A 22,798-nucleotide genomic window follows, 5' to 3' on the forward strand; every position below is an offset into this window, starting at 1 on the left:
AAGAAGAAGAAGAAGAAGAAGAAGAAGAAGAAGAAGAAGAAGAAGAAGAAGGAGGAGGAGGAGGAGAAATAGCAAAAAAATCCTTGTGAGAACAGATTAGAACTGAAAGTACGGTCCCTTCCGGTTTGCACCTGCGCCGGGAAGCAGAACCTGTGCTCCGACCTATCTCCAACCCACCCACACCCAGATACAGCTTGACCCCCAGGAATTTTGACACACCCAGGATCCCAGGAAAGACAGGGACAAAAGAAAATGGAACATAGACAGAAGGAAAGGCCACCCAGAGACCGCCCCACCTACGGATCCAGCCCATCTGCAGACGCCAAACCCCAACACTGTTGCCGATGCCAAGAAGGGCTTGCTGACAGTAGCCTGGTATTAGATATCCATTAGTTCCCTGAGAGGTTCTACCAGCACCTGGCTGATAGAGATGCAGACACTCCCAGGGACCCCAATGGAAGAGCTAGGGGAAAGACTGAAAGAACTGAAGAGGACGGCAACCTCATAGGAAGAACAGTAATAACTATCTGGACCACCCGCAGCTCGCAGGGACTAAACCACCAACCAAAGAGCATATACATGGAGGAATCCATGGCTCCAGCTGCATATGGAGCAGAGGATGGCCTTATCTGGCATCAGTGGGAGGAGAGGCCTTTGGTCCTATAGAGGCTTGATGCACCAGCATAGGGGAGATGCTAGAGCAGCAAGGCAGGAGTGGGTGAGTGGGTGGAGGAGCACCCTCATACAGACAAAGGGTAGGGGGGAGGGGAAATGGGAGAGGGAGGTTGTGGAGGGGAAACTGGGAAGGAGGATATCATTTGAAAATATTGTGAACTCATAATTATATCAATATGTACACTTATGAATGTACATGTGTTCATGTGTTCATGCATGTGTGCATTTATTGTGTATGTACATACATATTTCAAAACTTTTCATTAAAAGGTTATAGAAATAAAAATACTTCAGAAACAATGAACACACCTGGATATTGGGTGTTGGTTTTTAATATTACAGGTCATTTAAGGCTGAGAAAAAAGTGACTTCAGGGCTTAGACAGTGTAGATTCAGCTGAACCTGGCAGACTTGCTGTGCCAAAAATTCATATCATCCTAAAATTATATAACGGCAGAAATATAAAGGCATTTATCAGCCTGAAAGGGCTTTCACTGCCCATGTATGTTCATCTGAGTCCTGAAATCATTAAAGGAGACAATGAATTGTAAAACACTGCAAAAAGGCTTTCCTGAACTTATTTTGATAATGCACAGCTACATAAGTGAAGAGAGGCACCTCTCACTTCTAATGGGATGCCGTAGCACACTGGGGAAGGTGGAGATTACCACTTGACAACTACCACAGTAGCTGTAGTTCAGGTGGGAATTCTCAATAGATGTTAAATCTGAATGAAAATTTTCATGGAAGACATTTTGGTGGCCTAAAAGTCTCTTCACTTAGGCTACTTATTGGTTGCAGGTCAGAAAGCTCCTCTCATGTGTTGACTGATTGGGCTACAGTGACTGGAACCAGCCTTGGTTACAAGGGGAGATGGACATGAAGTACCTGCAGGTTCTGTATTCCCAAGGATGGAAGTACACTTTAGCATTATTTTCTTTCTACTCTTCATAAACCTAAATTTCCATCATGGTTGTGATATATCTATTTTGTTGATATATGATGTAAATGAAGTTTGTACTGAAGATGAATATGTATGCTTTACATGCTGTTCTTCAGGGGATTCGGAATATGAACCTAATTTTGAAGGGGAAAAAATTTCACAAAGCCCAAATTACTAACCAAATTAGTGGTTCATTTCCTTACCTTTTAATTTTTTCATTTTATCTTTATATGCATGAATGTTTTGTTTCCATCTGTGTTCAAATGTGTATGAACAAATGGTTGGCATTGGATGCCCTGAAACTGGAATACAGATAGTTAACCACAGCTTCTGGAAGAGCAGCCAGTATTCTTAAGTGTGAGCTGCATTCCCAAACCACTTTCCATTTAAGGGAAATGTGACCTTAAAAATGTGAATTTCATGAGATATACAAAGGGATGCCTTAGAGATTTTACACCTGGAGGCTGGAGGATGACAAAGCTCCTATTTAAGCCTGCGTCCTGCATCCTGGTCTGAAGAGAGAAATGCTATAAATGTTACAACTGCATCATTCGATAAATTTGAATGCAAATGAATGTTTAAAACAATCCCACCATATATATGAAAATATATTAAATGGAGAATTATTCTGTGGTTATAAACGAAATGTCTTTATTTTTAGAAAATAAATCCATAAGAACAAAGGACAATGATGTATTAACTTACCGTGTAACTATTTTGTTGTTTGTTTGTTTTTGGCACCGGGGTGGGTGTGTTTCAAAAAGCAATGGAGAGAACAAGAAGGGTAGAGCAAGTCAGAAAGTAAGGGCGTGTTGGAGAGAAAGAACGAATAGGTAAATTCTGATCAAAGTATGTGTGGTTTTCTTACAACATCTTCTACAAATTTGAAATTTCTTCTAAAAAAAGTTAAAAGGAAACTTTCAATGGGACTTTGAAAATAAGAAATCTTGAAGCTTCTGTTAAGTACAGCTTAAAGAAGCTGTGATGTTTCCTCTTGTGTAGTTTCAACAGGTACCATCTAGTATTGTGAAGCAAAACAAGGACAGGTGATTCCCAAGCACTTTCCTGTGACAACGAGGCTGAAAGGAGAGAGAGGCACAATGCAATCTTCCACTTATGTGTAGAGGTGCCCGTAGTGAGGGAATGGTGCGCTGTGACTACAAACTTCCACAGTTGGTAATTTTGCGGTTTGTGTGATGAGTACGGTACACAGAGCACAGGAATCGCTGATTACTGGTTACTGCTTTGGGTAGTTTAAAATTTAGAAAAACATTCAAATGTGTAAGCCCAGTTAGAGGCTTACGACGAGGATGGGATTCGAACCCACGCGTGCAGAGCACAATGGATTAGCAGTCCATCGCCTTAACCACTCGGCCACCTCGTCCTCCCTACCATGGTTATTTTTTTTTTCGCCTTCGTTTTTAAGTCTTATTTTGATGGCCGTCTTAAAATTTGAATTTGTAATCTATATGGCGTTACCAGTTTTCAACCTAAAAGAATACTTAAGGAATTCTCCTATGCAATCATTTTCTTCCGCCGAAAGGACACTTTCGCATTTTGATGATCCCATCGTAGTACCTGTACGCCTCTATCCTTAATCCTCTTCGTTTCTCCGGAGGACACTTGCTGTCCACGATACAATGAAAATTTTTCTGCTGTCCTTGAACTCCGTGCCCTCTTTACTGGACTCACAGTTTATGTGCCTTCCCCTACCGCCCTCCTTACCTGCCTTACTTAGTTCTCGATTCACTAACTACTGGGATCTTAGATTTGTTTGTTTTGTTTTGTTTTGGCCTCATAACTTTTTTGTTTAATCTGAGGATAAATATTTATTTTGTACGAGCCCTTACCATTTCTAAATCTGCCTAAGAATTTTATGCCAAGCTCATTGTATTTTTACGCTCAAAGGCCCTGCCATGATCTATTGCAATAGAAGACACTTCTATAAACTGTTCTGATTAAAACAAAAATATATATATATATATATATATATGTATATGTATTACCAGTAATTGTAAACACATTTTAGGCCTGCTTCTACTAGGTTGAATTGTCTTTGTATTTTAAGGAGAGCGGATACCAAAAGATGTAACTAAAAAAAAAAAATTTCCGAGTGATCATATATCGTTAATGAGTAAATCCAGATCTTTCAAGAGGTGAATTTATTATGAAGACCCCCTACATTTTAGTAAATGATAGCGAGATTTGCGATTACATAAAACAAGATAGGAATAACCAACATTTTAAACAAAATTAAAACTTCTTACAAGTTTAAATAAATGAAAAGTCAAGACGCCGAATTCCTACGATCTATGTGCGCTCCCTGTCGTTGAATGTATAATGTTATTAAAAGAAAATCAGCCTCCTTCCCTCTCGGTAAAATCCTGTAAAACAGCCTCTGACGCTGGCGACTGCAGACACGCTAGTTCTCGAGGATTTTTTTGTTTTGTTTGTTGTTTGTTTGTTTTGCTTTGTTTTGTTTTGTTTTTGTCTCACAGGCTGTGAGCTGTGAAACTGAATGTTAAGTGGCCTTGCAATTATGAACACACAGCATCTGTGTATGGTTCCCTGAATGAGATCTGCTCGCTAGCGCACACACAGAACCGGGTTCGCTGAAAAGGTCAGCCGGAGTAGAAGGGGACAAAAGAGGGTAGTGGTGGATGAATTCGGCCACAGCACTCTGTGTACAAGTATGAAACTGACAAACAAAAGCAAAACACAGAACTTTAAAGAAAGATGTTGCATGAAAGGCGAGGGTGATTCTGGGGACCTCTGGAGCATCCGCCTTCCTAGCCGAGCTAAACTCTTGAGCGCTTGCTCACACCTGCACCTTGCAGAGCTGACAGCTCCAGAAGAAACACTCAGTCCCTCCCCTCCCCCACCGCCCACTCAATGACATCACAATTACTTTTTTCTTGTGTTGTCATTTCTTGTCTCTGTTCACATGATGTGTGCTCGGTGCAAACTGGTCACGCTTGGATCTTTCTCTACCCACTGGCGACTGTGGCCAACTGTGTCCTCCTACGTGGTCATCTGTAATTCCTGCACCCAAGAGGTGGAGACAGGAAGATTAAACGTTTCAAGCCATCTTCGGTCACATGAGACGGAGTCTCATAGAAAAATCTAAAAAGTAAATCAAACCAAAAAAAAAAAAAAATCCCAAACCGAACAAATTGAAGTCCCAGTCTTCAGTGGACAGAAGCAGGAGGATTGCGGTGAGTTTGAGGTCATTGGAGGATAGAGTGAGACTTTGTGTCAAAGAACAAAAACAAAACCCACAGGAAATACAAAATAGCTATTGCTCTCCGAGCAATAATGAGTTAATGTTAACTCATTAACAAGATAATTCTATTTCTAGTTTCCATGACAGCCAGGGACTTATCCCCCTTGGTCTTCAAAAGTTGCTTGCTTGCTCCTGCCCTGCTCCCTCACCCCGCCCCCACCCCAGTGGTGAGTAGATTTCTCTGGAGAGTTGCAGCTTTCTCAGGCAATTCCTTCATGACATTTCTTCCTTTGTTCCTCACTCTAAGAAATATACTATAAACAAGAATATAGTCACTTAGTTGTTGAATGAAGGTATTCTCTATTAAGGTGAGATTGTTAGGAATTAATTTTGGAGTACCAACTTAAGTGAGAAAACTAGTTAGTCGAATTAAAGAAAACCATAGGTCCCACCGAGATTTGAACTCGGATCGCTGGATTCAGAGTCCAGAGTGCTAACCATTACACCATGGAACCACACAGGTAACAGTATGGCTTTAAAGTTCCTCCAGAGATTCTATTTGGACTAAAAAGATAATTTGTTTTTCTCGTTTGCATCACCACCACCACCACCACCACCACCACCACCACCACCACCACCATCTTTTTATTCAGTCTCTGTAGCCTAGGATAGCTTCAAATTCTCGAGAACCCTCCTACCTCGGCCTGCATAGGGCTTCTTTCTCATCTCATGACCCGAACCCAAAGCCTCCTTATTTTAACAGAAAACATCGACTTCAAGGACCAAGAGCGCTCCCTAACATCCACCTATGCCCAAGGTTTCCTACCAAGTAAGTGGTTCAGGGATCAGAGCGCCGAGGAAACAGGTAAAGTTGTTGAGCCAGACAGAGATCCTCTGGTGTATTGAGTTTCGTGATGTCCTCCGGGGTTGCCTCACCCAAGAGTCAGCCACCGGTGAAATGGCATGAGCATCTCTATCACGGACGGGGAGCAAGAGTATGAAGCCTAAGGTCCATGTCAGTTTTGTGGACAGATCTGACGTTTTAAAAGACACATTATGGGGGATAATAGTTTTGCCAAGTTCACAGTGATACATGGAGACATTGGTGTTTACAAACACTGAAAAAACGTGCCGAGATTGCTAGATTTAAGAGGGATCTATGCAGCCCTCTGAGTGAGGCTTAAGAGCGGGCCGAGCGAGGCCCTGGGCAAAGGAATTGAACCTGAGGTGAGCCCGGACCACCTGTCCAGAGGCAGTTCCTGTCTCCGGAATCCCTTCTCACAAACTTACTTTGACTCCAAAGCACGCTACAGAGATGGGTTGCAGGGTAAACCCTGCCTCCGTTTGTATGCTCCTGTCAGGATTAAACGACCTGAGCGCAATAATTGAAACACGGTTTTAATAAAGAATCATGAACAATTTTTATGTTCGTCGGAGTTCAAAGACACTCCCCCAAATGGTTTGGGCTCGGTTCTCCTTAGTGAGGATCCACCTGCGAGCCAAGACCGATGTTAAGCACTACACAAGAAAAATTCTAGGAGAGCACCTCACTGGGTATCGCAAGTAAAGTGCAAACACTTCCAGACTCCTCTCTGAGAGCAATACTGTGAATTCTAAACCCTATTCAGTAAAATCATACAGATCCTACAATTGGAGGACCATTTGCCTGCGCCAGTAACTGACAGAGGGAGAGCACCGGGATGTCTGGTTATGTGTGAAAACTAGGAACACCAGGGCTGGGAGATGGCTCCACAAGTTAAGGTAAGCATCTACACTCTGATAACTGAGGAGGTGAAACCCGGGTTTAAGGTCAGTTTAAGGATACACGTTGAGGGGGACTCATGGCTCCAGCGGCATGTGTATAGCAGAGGATGGCCAAGTCGGTCATCAATGGGAGGAGAGGACCTTGGCCCTGTGAAGGTTCTATGCCCCAGTGTAGGGGAATGCCAGGGCCAGGAAGTGGGAGAGGATGGGGTGGTGAGCAGGGGGAGGGGGGAGGGAACAGGGGATTGTTTTAGTTTTTTTTTTTTTTCTTATTTTATTTTCTTTTTCTTTTTTCTTTTGGAGGGGAACCTGGGAAAGGAGATATTGTAAATAAAGAAAACATCTAATAAAAAAATTTAAAAAAAGGATACACAAGTCTCAAATTGAGCAAACAACAAACAACAACAAAAGAGCCATTAATAATAATATTAACCAAGGTAAAAAGTATGAGAAATTTAAACCGTTTCACCTTGGACCATGGCTCTCAGCAGCCACCTGCCCTCTGCTAGAGAGTCCCTGAAAACTTCTTGGGGACTAGGCACCTGGTCTCCTTGTTTCAAAAAGAGAAATTTCAGAGCTGGTTTAAAAAGTTTGGGTTCATTATGTTCTCACTGCCCCACACCCTTTGAAACAAAGCAAAGGCTTATTAACAAAACAAAAAAACAAAAACAAAAAACCCTCCCAGAAAGGACGTATTTGTAAAGAGGATGCCACTGTCTCCATCCAGAGCGAGGGGTAGGTAAGTCAAGGGAATATGATATCTGCTTTACCATATAACATTCATCTGGCTTATTCTTTCTTTGTTCACAAAGAGCAATTTTCTGTCTGTCTGCTCTCCAGCTCTATTTTTCTTCTTAAAACTAGATCTCTTTTTTTTTTCCCTCACCAAAATCAGCAACAGGGAAGTCTGTGAGCCATACTAGAGGACACTTCTGGGAGAAACTTTCTCAACAGCTGTCCAGAAATTCGGGGCTGCTTTTCAGGAGGTATTAAACATTTCCTTCATCTTTTCCTCTTTGGGGTTATCCCACCATAGGACATTCTGAAACTACCATTTGTAGAAACCAGAAAATTATGCGGTGGCTGACTCTGGAAACAGAAACTGTCAGTGGCTAACTCCAAAAGGACACAATACTAAGTAGACACCTGGACACCGCTCCTCTCTCCTTGGCTATCAGACCATTGAGATGGTGCTTTGGAATCTCTAGCTAGGAGGAGGAAAAGAAATGTTGGGGGCTTGGTACCAGCCAGAATGGGAGTTTATCTTTCCAGAGAGAGATCTCACACAGTTCTGAGAACTTATCAGTGATGGTGATGGGTAGGAACACTCCTAAGCAAAGGTATGCTTAATTATGCATACCTTATCATTTTATTTAAAGCTGGATCTCTGGCTCATCGGTAAAGGTGCTTGCTTGTGGGGTCCCACCAGGGAGAAGGGAAACTGACTGATGAAAGTTGTCCTTGAACACCCAGCCCAAATACTAGTAAATAAATGAATGAAATTAAAATAACTAAGTGGCTGAACCTCATGTCAGGACCTGCAATATGGATGTGAGGCTGGGAAAGGAGTTCACTGAGCCTGTTAATTATTATAAACGTGGTCAAGTTGAATAAGTCTCCTTGCTAAACTTTTCACTATTGTGATTTAATTGATGCCGGTTGACATGTTAGGGCTTCAAGGATCCAGGCTCTGACCCCAGGAACTCCAGTAACTGGTGCATTCTATGACTAGCAGTGCTTGAAGGTAAAAAATGAAAGTTTGGGGGAGTGTTCCTGACTGCCTCAGCTATCTTTTCAATCCAGCCACAAGAACATCTTTATTCAAATTGACTCTTGCTTTAATGGATATTGATGGGAATTCAGTTACTGTAAAACAGACCCTCCAGGTCTCGCACCTCTCCCCAACCCCAGGACAAACATGGGAGTTGAGTAGCTGGAATGAGACTTCAGAGGCACTGAAGGCAATTTAAGACATCTTGAATTTCAACTTGCCTCTCTCTGATGGGGAGAGGATTTTTATACCTGTTCATGGTTTTAGTTTAAAATAAAAGGCACTTGGAAGAAAATAAAAAGGGGAAAAGGAAACAATGTGGATCTGTAGATGTCTTCAACATTTTTCTTTGTGATTCTCATTGGGAAGTGCTGAGATTAGAGCTGCCTAGGTTGTCCGGGGAGGAGGGACAGCAGCCTGTGCTGGTGCTCTGAGGATCAAATCAGGACTGGCCTTCCACTCCGCAGCCCAGCTCCCAGTGGCAGCCTCTGAAAAAGCCGAACCTCAGGCAGTGCCTCCCAGAAACTCCTGTCCTAGTGAGCCGAAGGCTGGGAAGAGCGGGGCACAGGATGTGGAAGCCTTTAGATAAGAAACTCAGTCTTTCTTTTACTTCACCTTCCGGATCCTTAGAATAGGACTAAGCAAAGATCAAGCAGGTGTGGTGTGGGGAAACACAAAGTTGAACGATTTAATAATCAGGCTCTTCCTCCCAATACAGCTTATTGGAGTTGGTGAATGAGTTAGTTAGGTCATGAATGCTAACCAATAACCGCTCAAAAGTGGTCTTTCTGATCACATCTTTGCCTCATGCCCCGATGCCTGAACAGGAGAAAGAAAGACTGCTGAAATCTTAAGTCTTAAGACGCAAAAAAAAAAAAAAAATCCAGGCAGTGGTGGCCCCATGCCTTTAATTCCAGCACTTGGTAGGCAGAGGCAGACGGATTTCTGAGTTCGAGGCCAGCCTGGTCTACAGAATGAGTTCCAGGACAGCCAGGACTACACAGAGAAACCCTGTCTCAAAAAACAAAACAAAACAAAACAAAAAAACCCAACCAACCAAATAAACAAACAAAAAACAAGACTCATGTAGCTGAATAGGAGAACATTTTGTGTAATTCTACATGCTAAAAACACTTAAAATGTGACCATCCTAAGCTTTTGTAAGACTATCGAAATGTATACTGAGGAATAAGACCATTCTTGTTCTTAAATGCATAAAACCTCTAACTTCCCTGTCATTAAGTTGCTAAATGTAACTTAAAAAAAAAAGTATGGCTGTTTGTTTTGTCTCCAAGTGTGTCTGTGCACCACATGGAGAGATGAAAGACTACTCTCTGATCTCTTAGCTCAGTTGGTGCCACAGTGCCAAGCTGAGGGTGAGCCCCCTCTGAGAGCCAATAGTTCCATCTACAGCATACACAAGTGCCATTGAAGTCCAGATTTGTTGTTCTTATCTTCCTTTACACACTCAACCCAACTGTGTTTTAGAGTTCCGGAAGTTCAATTTCTTTCCTCCCAGGCAATGTTCTCTCTCTTGTAAAAAGAGCTGGGAACAGCTAGCTCTGTGGGGCAGAGCATCCCAAAGCAGAACATTCCCTGCTTAATGAAAAACTGGGGGAGGGGATTAGAACAGCTAATTGATCTTAAATCTTCTTTCCAAGTCAGTCCTGAAATCAAATCTCCTTTCTCAAGTTGTATAGATCTACAAAATAAAGGGAAGGCCTTTCCTTCTTTCTTCCTTTCTTTCTTCCTTTCTTCCTTCCCTTTCTTTCTTTCTTTCTTTCTTTCTTTCTTTCTTTCTTTCTTTCTTTCTTTCTTTCTTTCTTTCTTTCTTTTTTAAGCTTTATTTATTTATTATATGTAAGTACACTTTAGTTGTCTTCAGACACTCCAAAAGAGGGAGTCAGATCTCATTGCAGATGGTTGTGAGCAACCACGTGGTTGCTGGGATTTGAACTCAGGACTTTTGGAAGAGCAGTCAGTGCTCTTAACTGCTGTGGATTTCCCAGAGGAGCTGCAGGCTGGCTAGTTGTGGGCTAACTAGCACTATGGACTCCAGCACATACTTTTTTCCTTGACACAAGTCAGATCTAGATTTCTGTGATTAGTAGACATGAGCAGTGTTTTTGTGTCTGGCTGAAAAGGCTAGTGTCATGCTGTGTTTCTCCTGGTCCTTTTTTTGTTATCTCTGTCAGTCTTATATATCTAATGCAAATAGAGCATTAAATATATAAGTAACCCAGAAGTGAGCCTTCATCAAAAACCCCTTTAGTGCTTAATGTATTTATTTTAATTGTATATCAGAGATTAAAACATAAAGACAAAAGTAAAACAATAACAAAATGTTTCTGTTCTGATAAAATAAAATTTGCTCTTGTTCATCCCCCTTCCTCATTGCCCTTTGTCGCCTCCTTTCATTGGTCTCCCGACTCCTCTACATAGCCCTCTTTCAGTTGATGTGGTTTCATTTAATTTTTGGTTTTGCAGGTCTGGGAGAGTGCCTCTAGGAACAAGTTGGGAAAAGAAGGAGGCTATGGTTGAGATTTTTAATTTTTTTAAGCTCTTTTAAACCAGTAAGAGCGAGGTCCAGACATATCCAAACCTTGGACATCTCATCTTGAGATTGGCAGGAGTGAAGATTACTCCCTCCCTGATCTGGCCTGCATGGGCACAGAGCCCTATAACTCCCAATATTTAGGTAGTCACTAGCCCGATGGCCAAATTACAGGTTTAATTTCCCCTCTTACTATAAGGACACATCTAGCAAGCGCTTGGAATTCCTCTTCATGTAAATGAGGCATTCCTAGCACCTTAGCCCCAGTGAATGAGGTACACTCATCACCAAGCCCCTGACCCACTCCCCAGGTGTACAACAGTGCCTGAATACCTTGAAGGCAGGAGCAGAACTGGTCAGATGCATGAGCCCTTTCCAGAAGCTCCGAGAATGTCAGAGGGAAGAAGACAGACCAAATGAATGCAGGTCTCAAACTGAAAGGAACTTTGCAAAAGGCATAAGCAGCACAGCAGGAGGGAAACCCCAAGTATGTGGATTCTGCACGAAGGGCATGGATTCTCTTTCTTGGGGTGGAGGGCAGCATGACTCCCTTAACAGATTATAAGCACATACCATGTGTAAGGCCACCATACATGCTAAATGTCTACTATGGTTAGAGGCTAATAAGAGATCCAGGGTGGTTTCTGTAAGCAGAACTAAAGTTACCCTAAGTAGCAAAACTTGTTCTCTGGGTTTGAGCCACCTCACAGAGAGAAGTTACACCTTTTCCTGGAGTCCTTAGAGGCTGCCACTCTCCTGGACTCCCTCTGCCCTCTCATTAGTGGCAGTTGCTCTTAGGGGTGAGCTGTGCTCTACAGCCTAGGAGGCTAGCTTTGGGACCAACCCCCAAACTGAGAGTTAGAAAACCAGAGTGACTAGCCAGAACTCAAGACTTTTCAGGCAAGAATCTAGAGTTCTGGAGAGTGGTAACATTTGCTTGTGGGGAGAGGCAGGGAGTAAAGAAGGTATAAAGGGAGATTAACAGAAAGAGAAGGTTTCTGCTGCCATTCCTCCAGACTGAAACACACAGAAAGCAGAGACAGACCATTGGTTCCCTTTCCTGGAGCTGTGACAAAATAAGTGACAGGAAACACTGAAGGAAGGAAGGGCTTGCTTTAGCTCACATTATGGGATACAGGTCCATCATAGTGGCCAAGGTGTGCTAGCAGGGGTGTGAGGCAGCCGCTCACATCATGCTCACAGTCATGAAGCAGGGAGAAGTGAATGCTGGTGCTCAGATTTCCTGTAGATCCAGCTGGGAGTCCAGGAATGGCTGTTACTGCCATTTCAGGTGGGTCTTTCCTCTTCAGTATAACTTTACTGAAAATGGGCTCAGAGGCAGTCCAGAGTTGCTTCCAATGTGATTCTAAATTCAAGTAGGCTGACAATGAAGATTAACTACCACAGACTAAAACTCAGGAGAGACAGTCAGGACATGGAGAGTTGTAAGCAGTAGGTGCCCAATCGAGAATTAAGAGGCAGAATTTAAGCTAGATTCTTATCTTGGTGAAGAAGTCTCCAGCATAGAGAGCCACATTTTCCTGACATTTACCATACAGAATATCACTCCCTATAGGGGACAGTAATCGTTTGCCTACATTTATAGTGATCTATGACAAAGAGCTTCTAGTTGGCAATGAGGATAGATTGAGAACAAGCAGGCAGAACAGGCACTGAGTCCCAAGCCTCCCTCCTCCTAAACCAGCTGCTTTCTACAGTGAAGACAAATGCCAGGATGCAGTTCCTGTGATGGGACTGGCAAAGGGCTGGGTTTAGATCCCACATCAATTCGGGCTCTTCTTTATATCTTTAAGCCAGTCCTGTAATTGCTGGAAGATTTTCTGTGAAGAAGAGATGGGGAACATTCTGAAAGTCAGAACTCAGCACCAGTAAAAGACAAGTTATACAAATAAGTATGTGAGTGAGAATATAAAATACTCAGGGTCTTTTCTCTTACCTGACGTCCGAGGCGGAGGCTGGGAGAGTCTGAAGGCCTCATAGGTGCCATATCGAAGCAGTGGGAGGCACTAGGAATTAGAAGGGCTGGTTCAGAGGGTCCTAAGTCCTGTGTTACACTCAGTACATGCCAGGGGTCTGTGTCCCCTGGAAAGAAAGGAGAGGATGGTATTGGGCTGGGGCTACAAGGCTGTAGATCCAGGCTGTGGTGGCACACTCACCATTAACAAACAGTACTTGGGTGGCTCTAGGGCTCTGGCCACCATAGTAGGAGTTTGTCTGGGCCACAGCCTGGGCAACAGATGCAGGTGAGAGACCAAACACTTGTTCACACAGCTCTAGCTGGAAGGGCAGTGCTGGGAGCTGGGAAAAAGGACACTGAAGACCCTCACAGGTGACATCTGTGGAAAGAGAGCACTTTAAAGTGTGCAGAATACATACAGCCAGCCTCCTGCTCTTCTCCAAAGTAATTTATAGAGCACCCACAGTAGGGACTTCGTGAGTTCACACTCCTGCTAAACAGACCCACACATCCCAGATCATTACATTCCCAGTGACAGGGCTGTGATAGAAGAGGACAGGAGGTGGGGCTCCTGGAGAGAACACAATGGGTTCAGGGAGGGTATCCTGTGAGAAGAAGGACTTGAGTTAGGACGGGTGAGCCAAACCAAAAGAAGAAATAAGCAATACGAAAAAGAGAAAAGTGAACATGCAAAGGATTAGAGGGAAGGGAGAATCTGGAATGACTGCTTTTCCAATTGGATCATGTCTGCCCCGCTTAAAATCCGTATCTCACAGGGTTCTGGGTAAATCATACTTCCTTGGCCTTGCATGAATTCCTCCCTTCACATTTGCTGACCATCTACAATGCACTCAGACATATGTCGGGCAATACTGGGCAGAAGAAAATGGCAACCAAAATAGTTCCATGCTATGCTGTTATAGCACTCGGAAAGGGAGATGGATTGCTAGCAAATTAGGACTAGCATTTTAGCATAATACTAGAGAACACAGAATAACAGAAGTGGGACACAGTTGTTTTTTGTTTTTTTGTTTTTGTTTTTTTGTTTTTGTCTACAAAGATGATACAAGATATTGGGGGAAAGGTGTCTGGAGGTGAGACAAGATGAGCAAACTTTACAAATTGGGGCAACAGATCACCCTAGTACATTGAATAGGAAGTGCCGAATTCCTAAGCTGGTAGGGGGCGGGTGTATTGGGCAGCCCAAAATATGCAAAGCTGTGTTATGACACCAGTAAGAAAAGTGCTGTTATTATTCTCAGTTTATAAATTTGAAACCTGGCCAGTAACAGGTACTTGCCCAAGTTTGTCCAGGAGCACACAGAGAGGAAATGGAATTTGGACATTTTACTTCGTGCCACTATCATCACTTGTCTTCAGAAAGTGTAGAAAGAATGTAGAATTTAACTCTGATCTGGGTGTGGTAGCATATGCCTGTCATGTCAGCACTCCGAAGCTAAAGCAGGAGGACTGCTGTGAGCTGAAGGTAAACCTGGGCTACCTGGTAAGACTCTGCTCCGAAAAGGAGAACAAAGGCTTAACTCTGGGTGAGATGACCAGATTTGACAAATGATACAGGATACCTGTATTCAGATACACAAAACCCTCACTACTTTTGTCCATATGATATATGAGTTTTTCTCTGCATTATTTTTGTTTCTTTTCTGTAGTTTAGATTTTAACTAGTAGTCATCCTGTATTTTTTTTTTTTTTTTTTTTTTTTTTTTTTGCCTGGCAACTACAACATTGAGTCACTGAAATGCAATCGCATATTTAGGAAGATTTCTCTGGCTATGGTGTAGAAGTCAGACTGCACAGGTGAAGTACAAGCTTTGAGACCGGAAGAAGCCTGGGATCGGGCAGCGGTGTCTGGTGCCTCTGTCAGGACCACAGAGTAAGAAGTGGAGAATGGGAAGACTGAAAACTTGTTCAGGTTGCAAGTGGGTAAGACTCGATGCATGCTTGACAGGACATCCAGACAATGGGAAAGAAGCACCAGGATAAGGTTTCTAGCTCAGTGAGAAAGGCCGGAGATAGGAGATATTCTAGGACACAATACAGGAAGCACAAGGAAGGAGGGGCCTTTTCATGTTGAGGCCTGAATGAGAGTAGCATAAGAGGTGGCTGTCTACTCTCCCCAGTCAGACACTTTTGGGGTTACACAAGGTCTGTTAGTTGTGACCATGAGTTCAGACCAACTGTAAGATGCTTTGGTTTGGGAGTTAGGTGGGTCACTTACAGAAACCAAACTCAGTGCATGTCTGGTACAACCACTGCCGGTCCCCCACGCCAGACACTTGCGGTTCAGTGTTGCTCAGCTGTGCCACTGTCTCTGCTCGGGAAAAGCTTAAACACTTCTGTCCCATGCTGCGCAAGACTATCTAGAGGAGAATACATACATGCACATATAGGTACATCCATATATATATCCCCCCTCCTCTCCTAGCAAGTCAAGGCCACAGGCCTATAATAGGGTTACAGGTCAAGTATGAGGAGAAGGATAAGTTCCAGAGGGTTTTCTGGGTGTCAGAAGTCAGTGGACATCCACCAGAGGAGGTCCTTGTAACCCATGTCCGAGGCTTTATCATCTGTGAGACCCCAGGCAAGAGGCAACCGTTCTACCTGTTCACTCTTCTGTAAGTGGGGTGATAATAGAGCCTTTCACCTGAGAAATTAATGAAATAAAATTTGTGACGTATTCTTAAAGAGCCTGGTCCAGAATTAGAGCAGGAAAAGTAATGGCGGAATTGTAACTGTTGAACGGGTCGTGGGGGGCGCACTCCTTAATTGTGATCTCAGAGCTCCTCCACCCTTCAGGCGTAAATAGTGTTGTGCACTTGCTGTCTGCCAGACATTGCTGATGCCAAGACCACATAACAAGATAGAAGAGACAGTAATCTCCTGGTCTCTACATTTGTAGACTGGGTGTTTAGCACGGGATTACTTAATAAGGTAATTTTACTATCAGCTGGATGAGACGGGCAAACCTTATTATGCAGATAAGGAATCTAAGGCGTAGAGAAGGATTTTGGTCGTCTGAGCTCAGTGAAGATGGACGCGCAGCCTTGGTCCGTTAGCCTCTGGCTTACACGCGCGTGCCGGTGACTTACCTGTACAGCACGGCGAAGCCCCAGGTAGGGCGTGGCGTGACTGCGGTTTCCCCCATTCCCGAGCAGGAGTCCGCAGAGCTGGCGCACGCTTAGCGGCGCTCCGGCCTGCCCGTCGTACTGCACGGTGCCTCCCACCAGCGCCTGCAGCGCTCCCAGCAGCTCCGCCTGGTCTTCAAGAAGCTCCAGGGAACCGCAGGCACCCAGTTCCTTCCTCAGCACAGCCTGAGCCGCCGGGCCTGCGCGCAGCAGCCGCTCCACCTCGGTGAAGGCCGTGGAGGCCGCCGCCAGGCACTTCGGAAACCAAGAATCGACGTTCGCGGGGGACTTTGATTTTCCTTCTTGGGAACTGCATCTTCTTGGGGAGGTTCCCAACCTCGCTCCCCGTCCTCTCTAAATTTTCCCTCCCAAGTCTCCCGCGTCTTCTTTAGCGTCCGACCTTCGATGACTCCACCCCTCACCCGCCATGCCCCTCCTCGGCCCCGCCCTCTACTGGGTCCTCTCTAGCCCAGCCCTCCCCTCTGTTTTGGTTCCCCACCCCTCCCGACAGGTCCCCTCCTCTCTAGATGCTTCTCCAGTTTTTCAGTTCCAGCAGCTTGCAAAACCAGACTGCGTCCCAGGGTTAAGGTCTTGCACAACCCGGCTGTCTTAAGGCTGGTCCCCATTCTGCCCTGGTTTTCCCGAGCTCTTCCCGTTCCCTCGCCTTCCTTCACACTCTACAACCCGCCTACCTCCAAAGATCCACCTATGGCGACTTGTGTCAGGCTTCTGGCCACCACCTGCGGCACGCGAGAAGGACATCCGGAAAATGCCGCTTTGGTCGGGACCCCGCCCCCGCCCCCGCCCCCGCCCTCTCCCTGCGGCCACTGAGCTCTTACCTGGTTATAGGCGGAGAAGTCCACTACTGCGCTCAGTGGTGCGGATGAGGCGACCGCGGCAAAGACTAGGTGGGGGAACTACGAAAGGAGGAGCATCAGCCTAGTGCAAGGAGGGGTGCCTGCGCCCGATGTCCCTCTCTAGTCCCAGTGATGTGCATGGATAGGGAGAAGCGTGCGAGTACGCTCGCGCTACCCCTAGTCTGGACCCTGCAGACCTACTTCCCCATCCCCGCCCACCCGAGGAGTTTTGAGGACCTTCAGCCGGGTCCAGGTCGCCAGCGAGCCAGCGTAGGAGCCTCCGAAGCAGATCCAAGGGCTGGAGGAAGACACATTGAGGAGGCCGGAGAGCGCCTGGCGAGCAGAGGCCACATCAGCCAACCTGCAAAGGAGCGAAAGTCGAACCCTACATCCCTGGGGGGCCACTGTGTGGACCGATACCAAAACCTAAGGTGGACCCAAGGTTCCTCTCTCTGCCTAGGCCAAGGGAGAAGGCCCACCCATTTCAGGTGAGAACTGAAAAGTTTCCTAGCGCGTTAGAGTAAAAACTTAGACAAAAAAATAGGGAGAAACCAGAGGCAGACGAGGAGGACGCCCTAGAAGAAGTGCTCTAGGCAGGATGGATTAAGGAACTGGGGACTGAGAGAAACCCAGAGAGAAAGGAGAAAGATACTGGGACATAACATCCTTTTTCTTCCTCAGCTTTTCTGAGGTGGTTCTCAGTGAGTGAGTGGCTGCCATTCGAAGCTAGTTGGGCTTGCTGAGAACACTGAGATGGAGAGACACAAAGAGACGGAAACGAGACAAGGGCAGTCAGGGAGACCGATAGAGGAAGGGAGGGGCCTAGGTGAAAAGGAAGAGATAAAGCTCGTTGAGAACATTAAAGGAGGTGAGAAGTTGGAAAAGATGGTGGGGATGGGCAACAAAAGTGAGATGCACAGAGAGACACATACAAGTATCTGGGAGAAGGCCACTCCTTGAAGACGGAAGCATTCCAAAGCTTGAGGCTGTCTGTCAAGGTAGCAAGAATTGGAGTAACTGATCTCCACTGTGTAAGTGTGAGTTAGCCCTGTGGCTTCTATAAAGATTTTCTTCTGAGTAGCGGCAGATGTAAGGAATAAGCTTGGATTATGCTAAGACGGGATTCCTGTTTTCTACATGGAAGTCAAGGGCAGTCACAGAGGATGTTGCCATAATGCCGCTAAGTAATTCTGGTGGTTTGGAGTGGTAGTCCACAGTGAGCGCTTTAGCATTCTTTGGACAGAAAGACAAGAATGGAGGGCGAGAGAAAGATAGAAATAGGGAGGAATGGAGTTAGAGACGACAGGAGAAAGATTAAGAACATAGAGAAGAAAAGAGGAAGCCAGAGACTCAGAGGATAGTGGGCAATAGCAGAGACACAGCTGTGGAGACTAACAGAACATTCTAGTCCAAACACTTTTGTTATCCCCACTCACGCATGGCGGCTGGACAAGTAGCGAAGCAGGGCCACATCCAGGCCCCCAGCAGGCATACTCAAACCATAGAATCTGTGTTCCAGGCTTATCACCAGGGCCCCCCAGGCAGGGGCCAGTGCAGCAGGATGCCCTGTGAAGAACACACGGTAGAGAGGTGGATGTGAGTTGAGTATGAGCTATGGAGCTTCTCAGGTCTCACATATTGTCATCTGCTGTTCCCTTCCTGGTCAATACCTTGCTTGCTTCTTACCTGCCATCACCGAGCCAGGTCCAAGGCTGCCCTCGCCTCCTATGTGCAGAAATACTGGTACATCTTGGCCAGTTCTGTGTTGATCATTCACCCAGTACCGCTAGGTGTGGAGATGAGGGAAAAGAAATGACAATGAACATCCTGACTCCCTTCCCCCTCACTCCAGCCTTTTCTCCAAGATTTTCCCCATCTACTTAGTGGTGTCCTAGCTGGGCTTGTCTAGAGCACACAGCTGTAAATGTAGATATTAGAGGCCCTAGGATGCACACTGCCCAGTTTCCTGTGATTTTGCACTGTGTGCAGTAAAGTATTTTTCCTTAAAAAAAAAAATAGTAGATTTGTGTTTTTATTTTTAAATCCTCAGGACAGAGGGAACTGGCTGGTGCATGGTAGGCCTCTGCTATTTTGTGAAACAGTCCTTATAGAGTAAGTAGTGACTAGCTTGATTTAGGAATAGTGTGTCGACCTTTGGAGGTTGTATGCAGGGAGGGCAATGAAGAGGGGTACATTTGTTTATTCCTTCTTGTGATTTTTGAACACCTGTTGTCACTACTGATTTCAAGGCTGTTTTGGAGTTCTGCTTACATGGTAAAACCTGCTGAGATTTTTCACCCCCCACTCCCAGACAGTCTTATATCACCCACACTGGCCTCAAATTCACTATGCAGCCCAGGATGACCTTGACCCCCAATTCTCCTGTCTTCACTTCTCAAGTTCTGGGGTTACAGGTGTGCAGGGCAGGGTAGAAAGCAAGGACCTGGGGCTGGAGCTGGGGACACAGACCAGAGTAAGCTGACTAACGAGACAGTGCAGTGGACCCCGGCCTCCTCTACCAGCCTCACCTGCAGGAAAGTTCGTCTGTCAGATGCATTGAAGGGATCCAGGGGCTGTTCTAACCACCCTTCTTTGGGGACAGCCCCAGGACCGTGGCCTAGGCCAAAGCCTGACTGTAGGCTAGAGCTCTCCTGAAACTTCTGAATGTGTTCTCTCAGGCGCCTGAGAAGCAAAGCTGTGAAACAGGAAGGCATGGGTGTTGGCTGGGCTCTGTAGGTCTCCCTACTTGACCCTCAACCCCATCTTACCTGGAGCTGACAGTCCCCAGAGCGAAGCCAGAAGCAAAAAACCCAACCATGGAGCCTTGACTGCCATTCTCCTCAGTACTCTGTGTTAGGAAGGGTTCCAGGCACACTGCTCTTTTTCCCATCGATGAGAACCTATAATACTTCCCCGGGGCCGAGCTTTGTCTTTCATGAGAAGCTCCTGTTTCATTTGGGATGCCTCTCCTGGCAGGTTAGGCGTCAGTAGTAACTGCTAAAGCATAGCCAGACGCCAGAGTCTGTAGAGGCTGGGTGACCTGGCAATACTCTCTGCCACTACCTCTCCCCACTCTGACCCCTCCATCTCCTCTTCTGGTGTTTCCTTCCTCCTTGTCACAGTCACCCTTCTCCCTGCTGATTTCCCATTCCCCATGTATGCTGTGCCCTCTTCCAGTTTCTTCCTTTTTACCTTAGTACCTCCCCTTGCATTCTTGGTTTTCCCCTTACTCTTTCTTAGTCCTTCCTCTCTGCCTCTTAGTGCATCCTTGGTTGTCCCAAGAATCAATTTCTCCTTTGTTCTTTGGTCCCAAAGTTTTACCTTAACTTTTTCCAGGTTTCCCACATCATGTTCACCACTCTCTCTGACCTACAATCCTACCACTCTTTCCTTAAAACTCTGTACAGTGTATGAACACAGTGGGCTTATGCTGCCTCAGACTTCTTACCCCTGTTTGTCCTCTCATGAATTGTTACTTCTTTATAGATCCACAGGACTTGCCCCCTTAATCTTTAATATTCAGAAAGATCTAAGGTAGTTATCACTTTTTTTTTTCCAAAGGCACTATGATCTGGGATGTGGTTCAGTTGGTAGAATGTTTGCCTTGCACGTATGGCACCCTGCGCTTAATCTCCAGCCCCAAATTAGCCAGGTGTACTCATGCAAGACTGGGACACCTGTAGTCACATCACTCAGGAGGAGGAGGACCAGAAGTTCAGCCATCTTCAGCTACGCATAGCAAGTTGGAGGGCAGTTTGGGATACAGGAGAAAAAAAAAATAATTGCCAAAGGTGATTATCTTTATCCCATTTTTAGCTTGGTGTTTTATTCCTTTCAAGGCACTGTGAGGGAATTTGGATTTTTTAAAAATTATGTTTATGAGTGCTTTGCCTATTTGTATATATATGCACTATGTTTGTGCCTAGTGCACAAGGTCAAAAGCAGATGTGAGATCCCCTAGAACTAGAGTTACAGATGATGGTGAGCCACCATGTAGGTGAAGCAAATTTGCTTCTTCTCCAAGAGCAGCAAACTGCTGAGCAATCTGTCCAGTATGAGAAGTATGCATATACATATTTTCATGTATATATAGTTTGCGGTTCCTCTAACCAGAAAGTCAGCTACAGTCATGTTAGGATTCTTCTTTTTTCCCTTGCTAAACACTAAATTCCACCAACCATATACATTGCTTGTGACAACAATTCTTCAATGAATTTTGCTAGATCTTCTTTAAAACTGTATGAAAGATTTGATGACGTCTCCACTTCAGTGCTCTCGCCTCTGACTTGTCTAAGGAGCCTCTTAAAGGTTTTCGTCTTTGTGCCACATACTCATTTCCACTTAGCAGACAGGAGGTTCCATTAAATATGAGACCAGTCATCCCCTCCATGGTTCAGGACACACTCCTGACTCCCAATCTTACTCAAAGTAAAATATAGAGTGTTCAAAGTGGCCTTTGAAATTGCACATAACCTAGCCACTGTTACCGTCACAGTTTCATACCAAGCCCCTTGCTCTTGGGCTCAGTGCTCCAGCCACACTGAATTGCTTCTTTATTTCACGAGTTTGTCAGCTAAGCCTTTTCCAAGATTTCTATCCCCAAGCATTGGCAAGTTTCATCCTATCACTTTCCACACTTTTCTTTTTCTGTTATAATTTTTTTTTCTTCAGCATTGCAGATCGAATCCAGGGTCCTGAACAAAAACACAAAAACAGGGAATATAATAGGTAGAAAAGATGCACTCTTTGTGCTTCACCGAGAGTGGGTTCTAGTCTAATGCAGCATCATAAAAACTAGCCTAAACCTGCCTTTAGAAGCGCTTGATAAAAAGCATGCTCCTCCCATTGCCTCTGACAGTCACTCTCCACAACCATATGGATCATCTCTATATGGAAAGAGGCCGCCCTACAACATGGGAAACATTTATTGGCTATATGTCTGAAAGAGGATTAGAATCTAAAATACTCAAAAAGCTGGAAAAAAATTTAAATGCCAAGAAAACAGCTCAATTAAAAACTGGGGCATAAAACTAAACAAAATTCTTAAAAGAAGAAATACAAATGGCTGAGAAATAATTTTTTTTTTGAATGTTCAACACCCTTAGCCACCAGGAAAATATAAATTAAACTACTTTGTAATTTTATCTTACTCCACCCAGTGCAGAACAGAATGCCCTGGTACATTTACATGTGATATATTATTTAGCTGTAAAGAAAACTGGAATTATGAAATTTATTAATCAGCAGTTGAAGCTAGAAAAAGTCATTCTGAGTGAGGTAACCTGGACCTGGAAAGACCAACATGCTTGTCTCATGTGGATGATAGGTTTGAATCTTTAGACATTTGTTGAAGTTGGAATACCTATAGAGGCCAGGAAACAGTGAGGGGTCATAAGAGGTGGGCCTCAAGGGAAAGGATAAAACACAAGTGATGAGGGATATATAAATGAAGAACTGAGAGGGAAAAGTGAAGGGGCGGGAGGCAAGGTAGGGGAAGGAGTATGGGAAGGGGTAAGTAACTTAAAAGACCCTAGAGAATAAGAGGTTTCGAAAAAGATCATGCTCTCTCTTAAAATCCATAGCTCACAGTGTTCTGGGAAAATCTGACCCCCTTGGCCTCACATGAATTCCTACGGCATATAGACTGTTGTTCTTATATGAATGCTTTTGTTTGTTTTGTATTGTTTTTGTTTTATGAGACAGGGTTTCTCTGTTTCTCTGTATAACAGCCCTGGCTGTCCTTGATCCTGCTTTGTAGACCAGGCTGGCCTAGAGCTCCCAGATATCACCCTACCTTTGCCTCTGGAGTTCTGGGATTAAAAGTATACATAACCACACAAAGCTTTGGATGAGTTTATATACACACACACACTCACACGCACACACA

General features: G+C 44.8%; 1 protein-coding gene, 1 long non-coding RNA gene and 2 other non-coding genes across 4 annotated transcripts; 1 reads left to right on the forward strand and 3 right to left on the reverse strand.

Moving 5' to 3' along the window:
- Positions 1-2,920: 2,920 nt before the first annotated feature.
- Trnas-gcu lies at positions 2,921-3,002 on the reverse strand. Its single transcript has one exon. It is a non-coding gene; the product is annotated as a tRNA-Ser (tRNA).
- A 1,587-nt stretch (positions 3,003-4,589) lies between these two features.
- On the forward strand, positions 4,590-6,260 carry LOC116082551. Its single transcript, XR_004115359.1, has 2 exons — positions 4,590-4,833; positions 5,605-6,260. It is a non-coding gene; the product is annotated as an uncharacterized LOC116082551 (long non-coding RNA).
- Positions 5,285-5,356, reverse strand: Trnaq-cug. Its single transcript has one exon. It is a non-coding gene; the product is annotated as a tRNA-Gln (tRNA).
- Positions 6,261-12,024: 5,764 nt separating the features above from the next.
- Prss16 (serine protease 16) lies at positions 12,025-19,817 on the reverse strand. The gene is made up of 12 exons (XM_031359444.1): positions 19,680-19,817; positions 19,440-19,606; positions 18,598-18,697; positions 18,348-18,477; positions 17,149-17,272; positions 16,894-16,971; positions 16,747-16,794; positions 16,019-16,309; positions 15,148-15,289; positions 13,108-13,287; positions 12,888-13,033; positions 12,025-12,771 (listed from the first exon to the last, which is right to left on the reverse strand). Exons 1-12 carry the CDS (start codon positions 19,744-19,746, stop codon positions 12,715-12,717), a joined length of 1,530 nt encoding a protein of 509 aa, XP_031215304.1. The 5' UTR covers positions 19,747-19,817; the 3' UTR covers positions 12,025-12,714.
- Positions 19,818-22,798: the final 2,981 nt, after the last annotated feature.

Source organism: Mastomys coucha, unplaced genomic scaffold (genome assembly GCF_008632895.1).
Source record: "Mastomys coucha isolate ucsf_1 unplaced genomic scaffold, UCSF_Mcou_1 pScaffold7, whole genome shotgun sequence".
Taxonomy (NCBI): domain Eukaryota; kingdom Metazoa; phylum Chordata; class Mammalia; order Rodentia; family Muridae; genus Mastomys; species Mastomys coucha.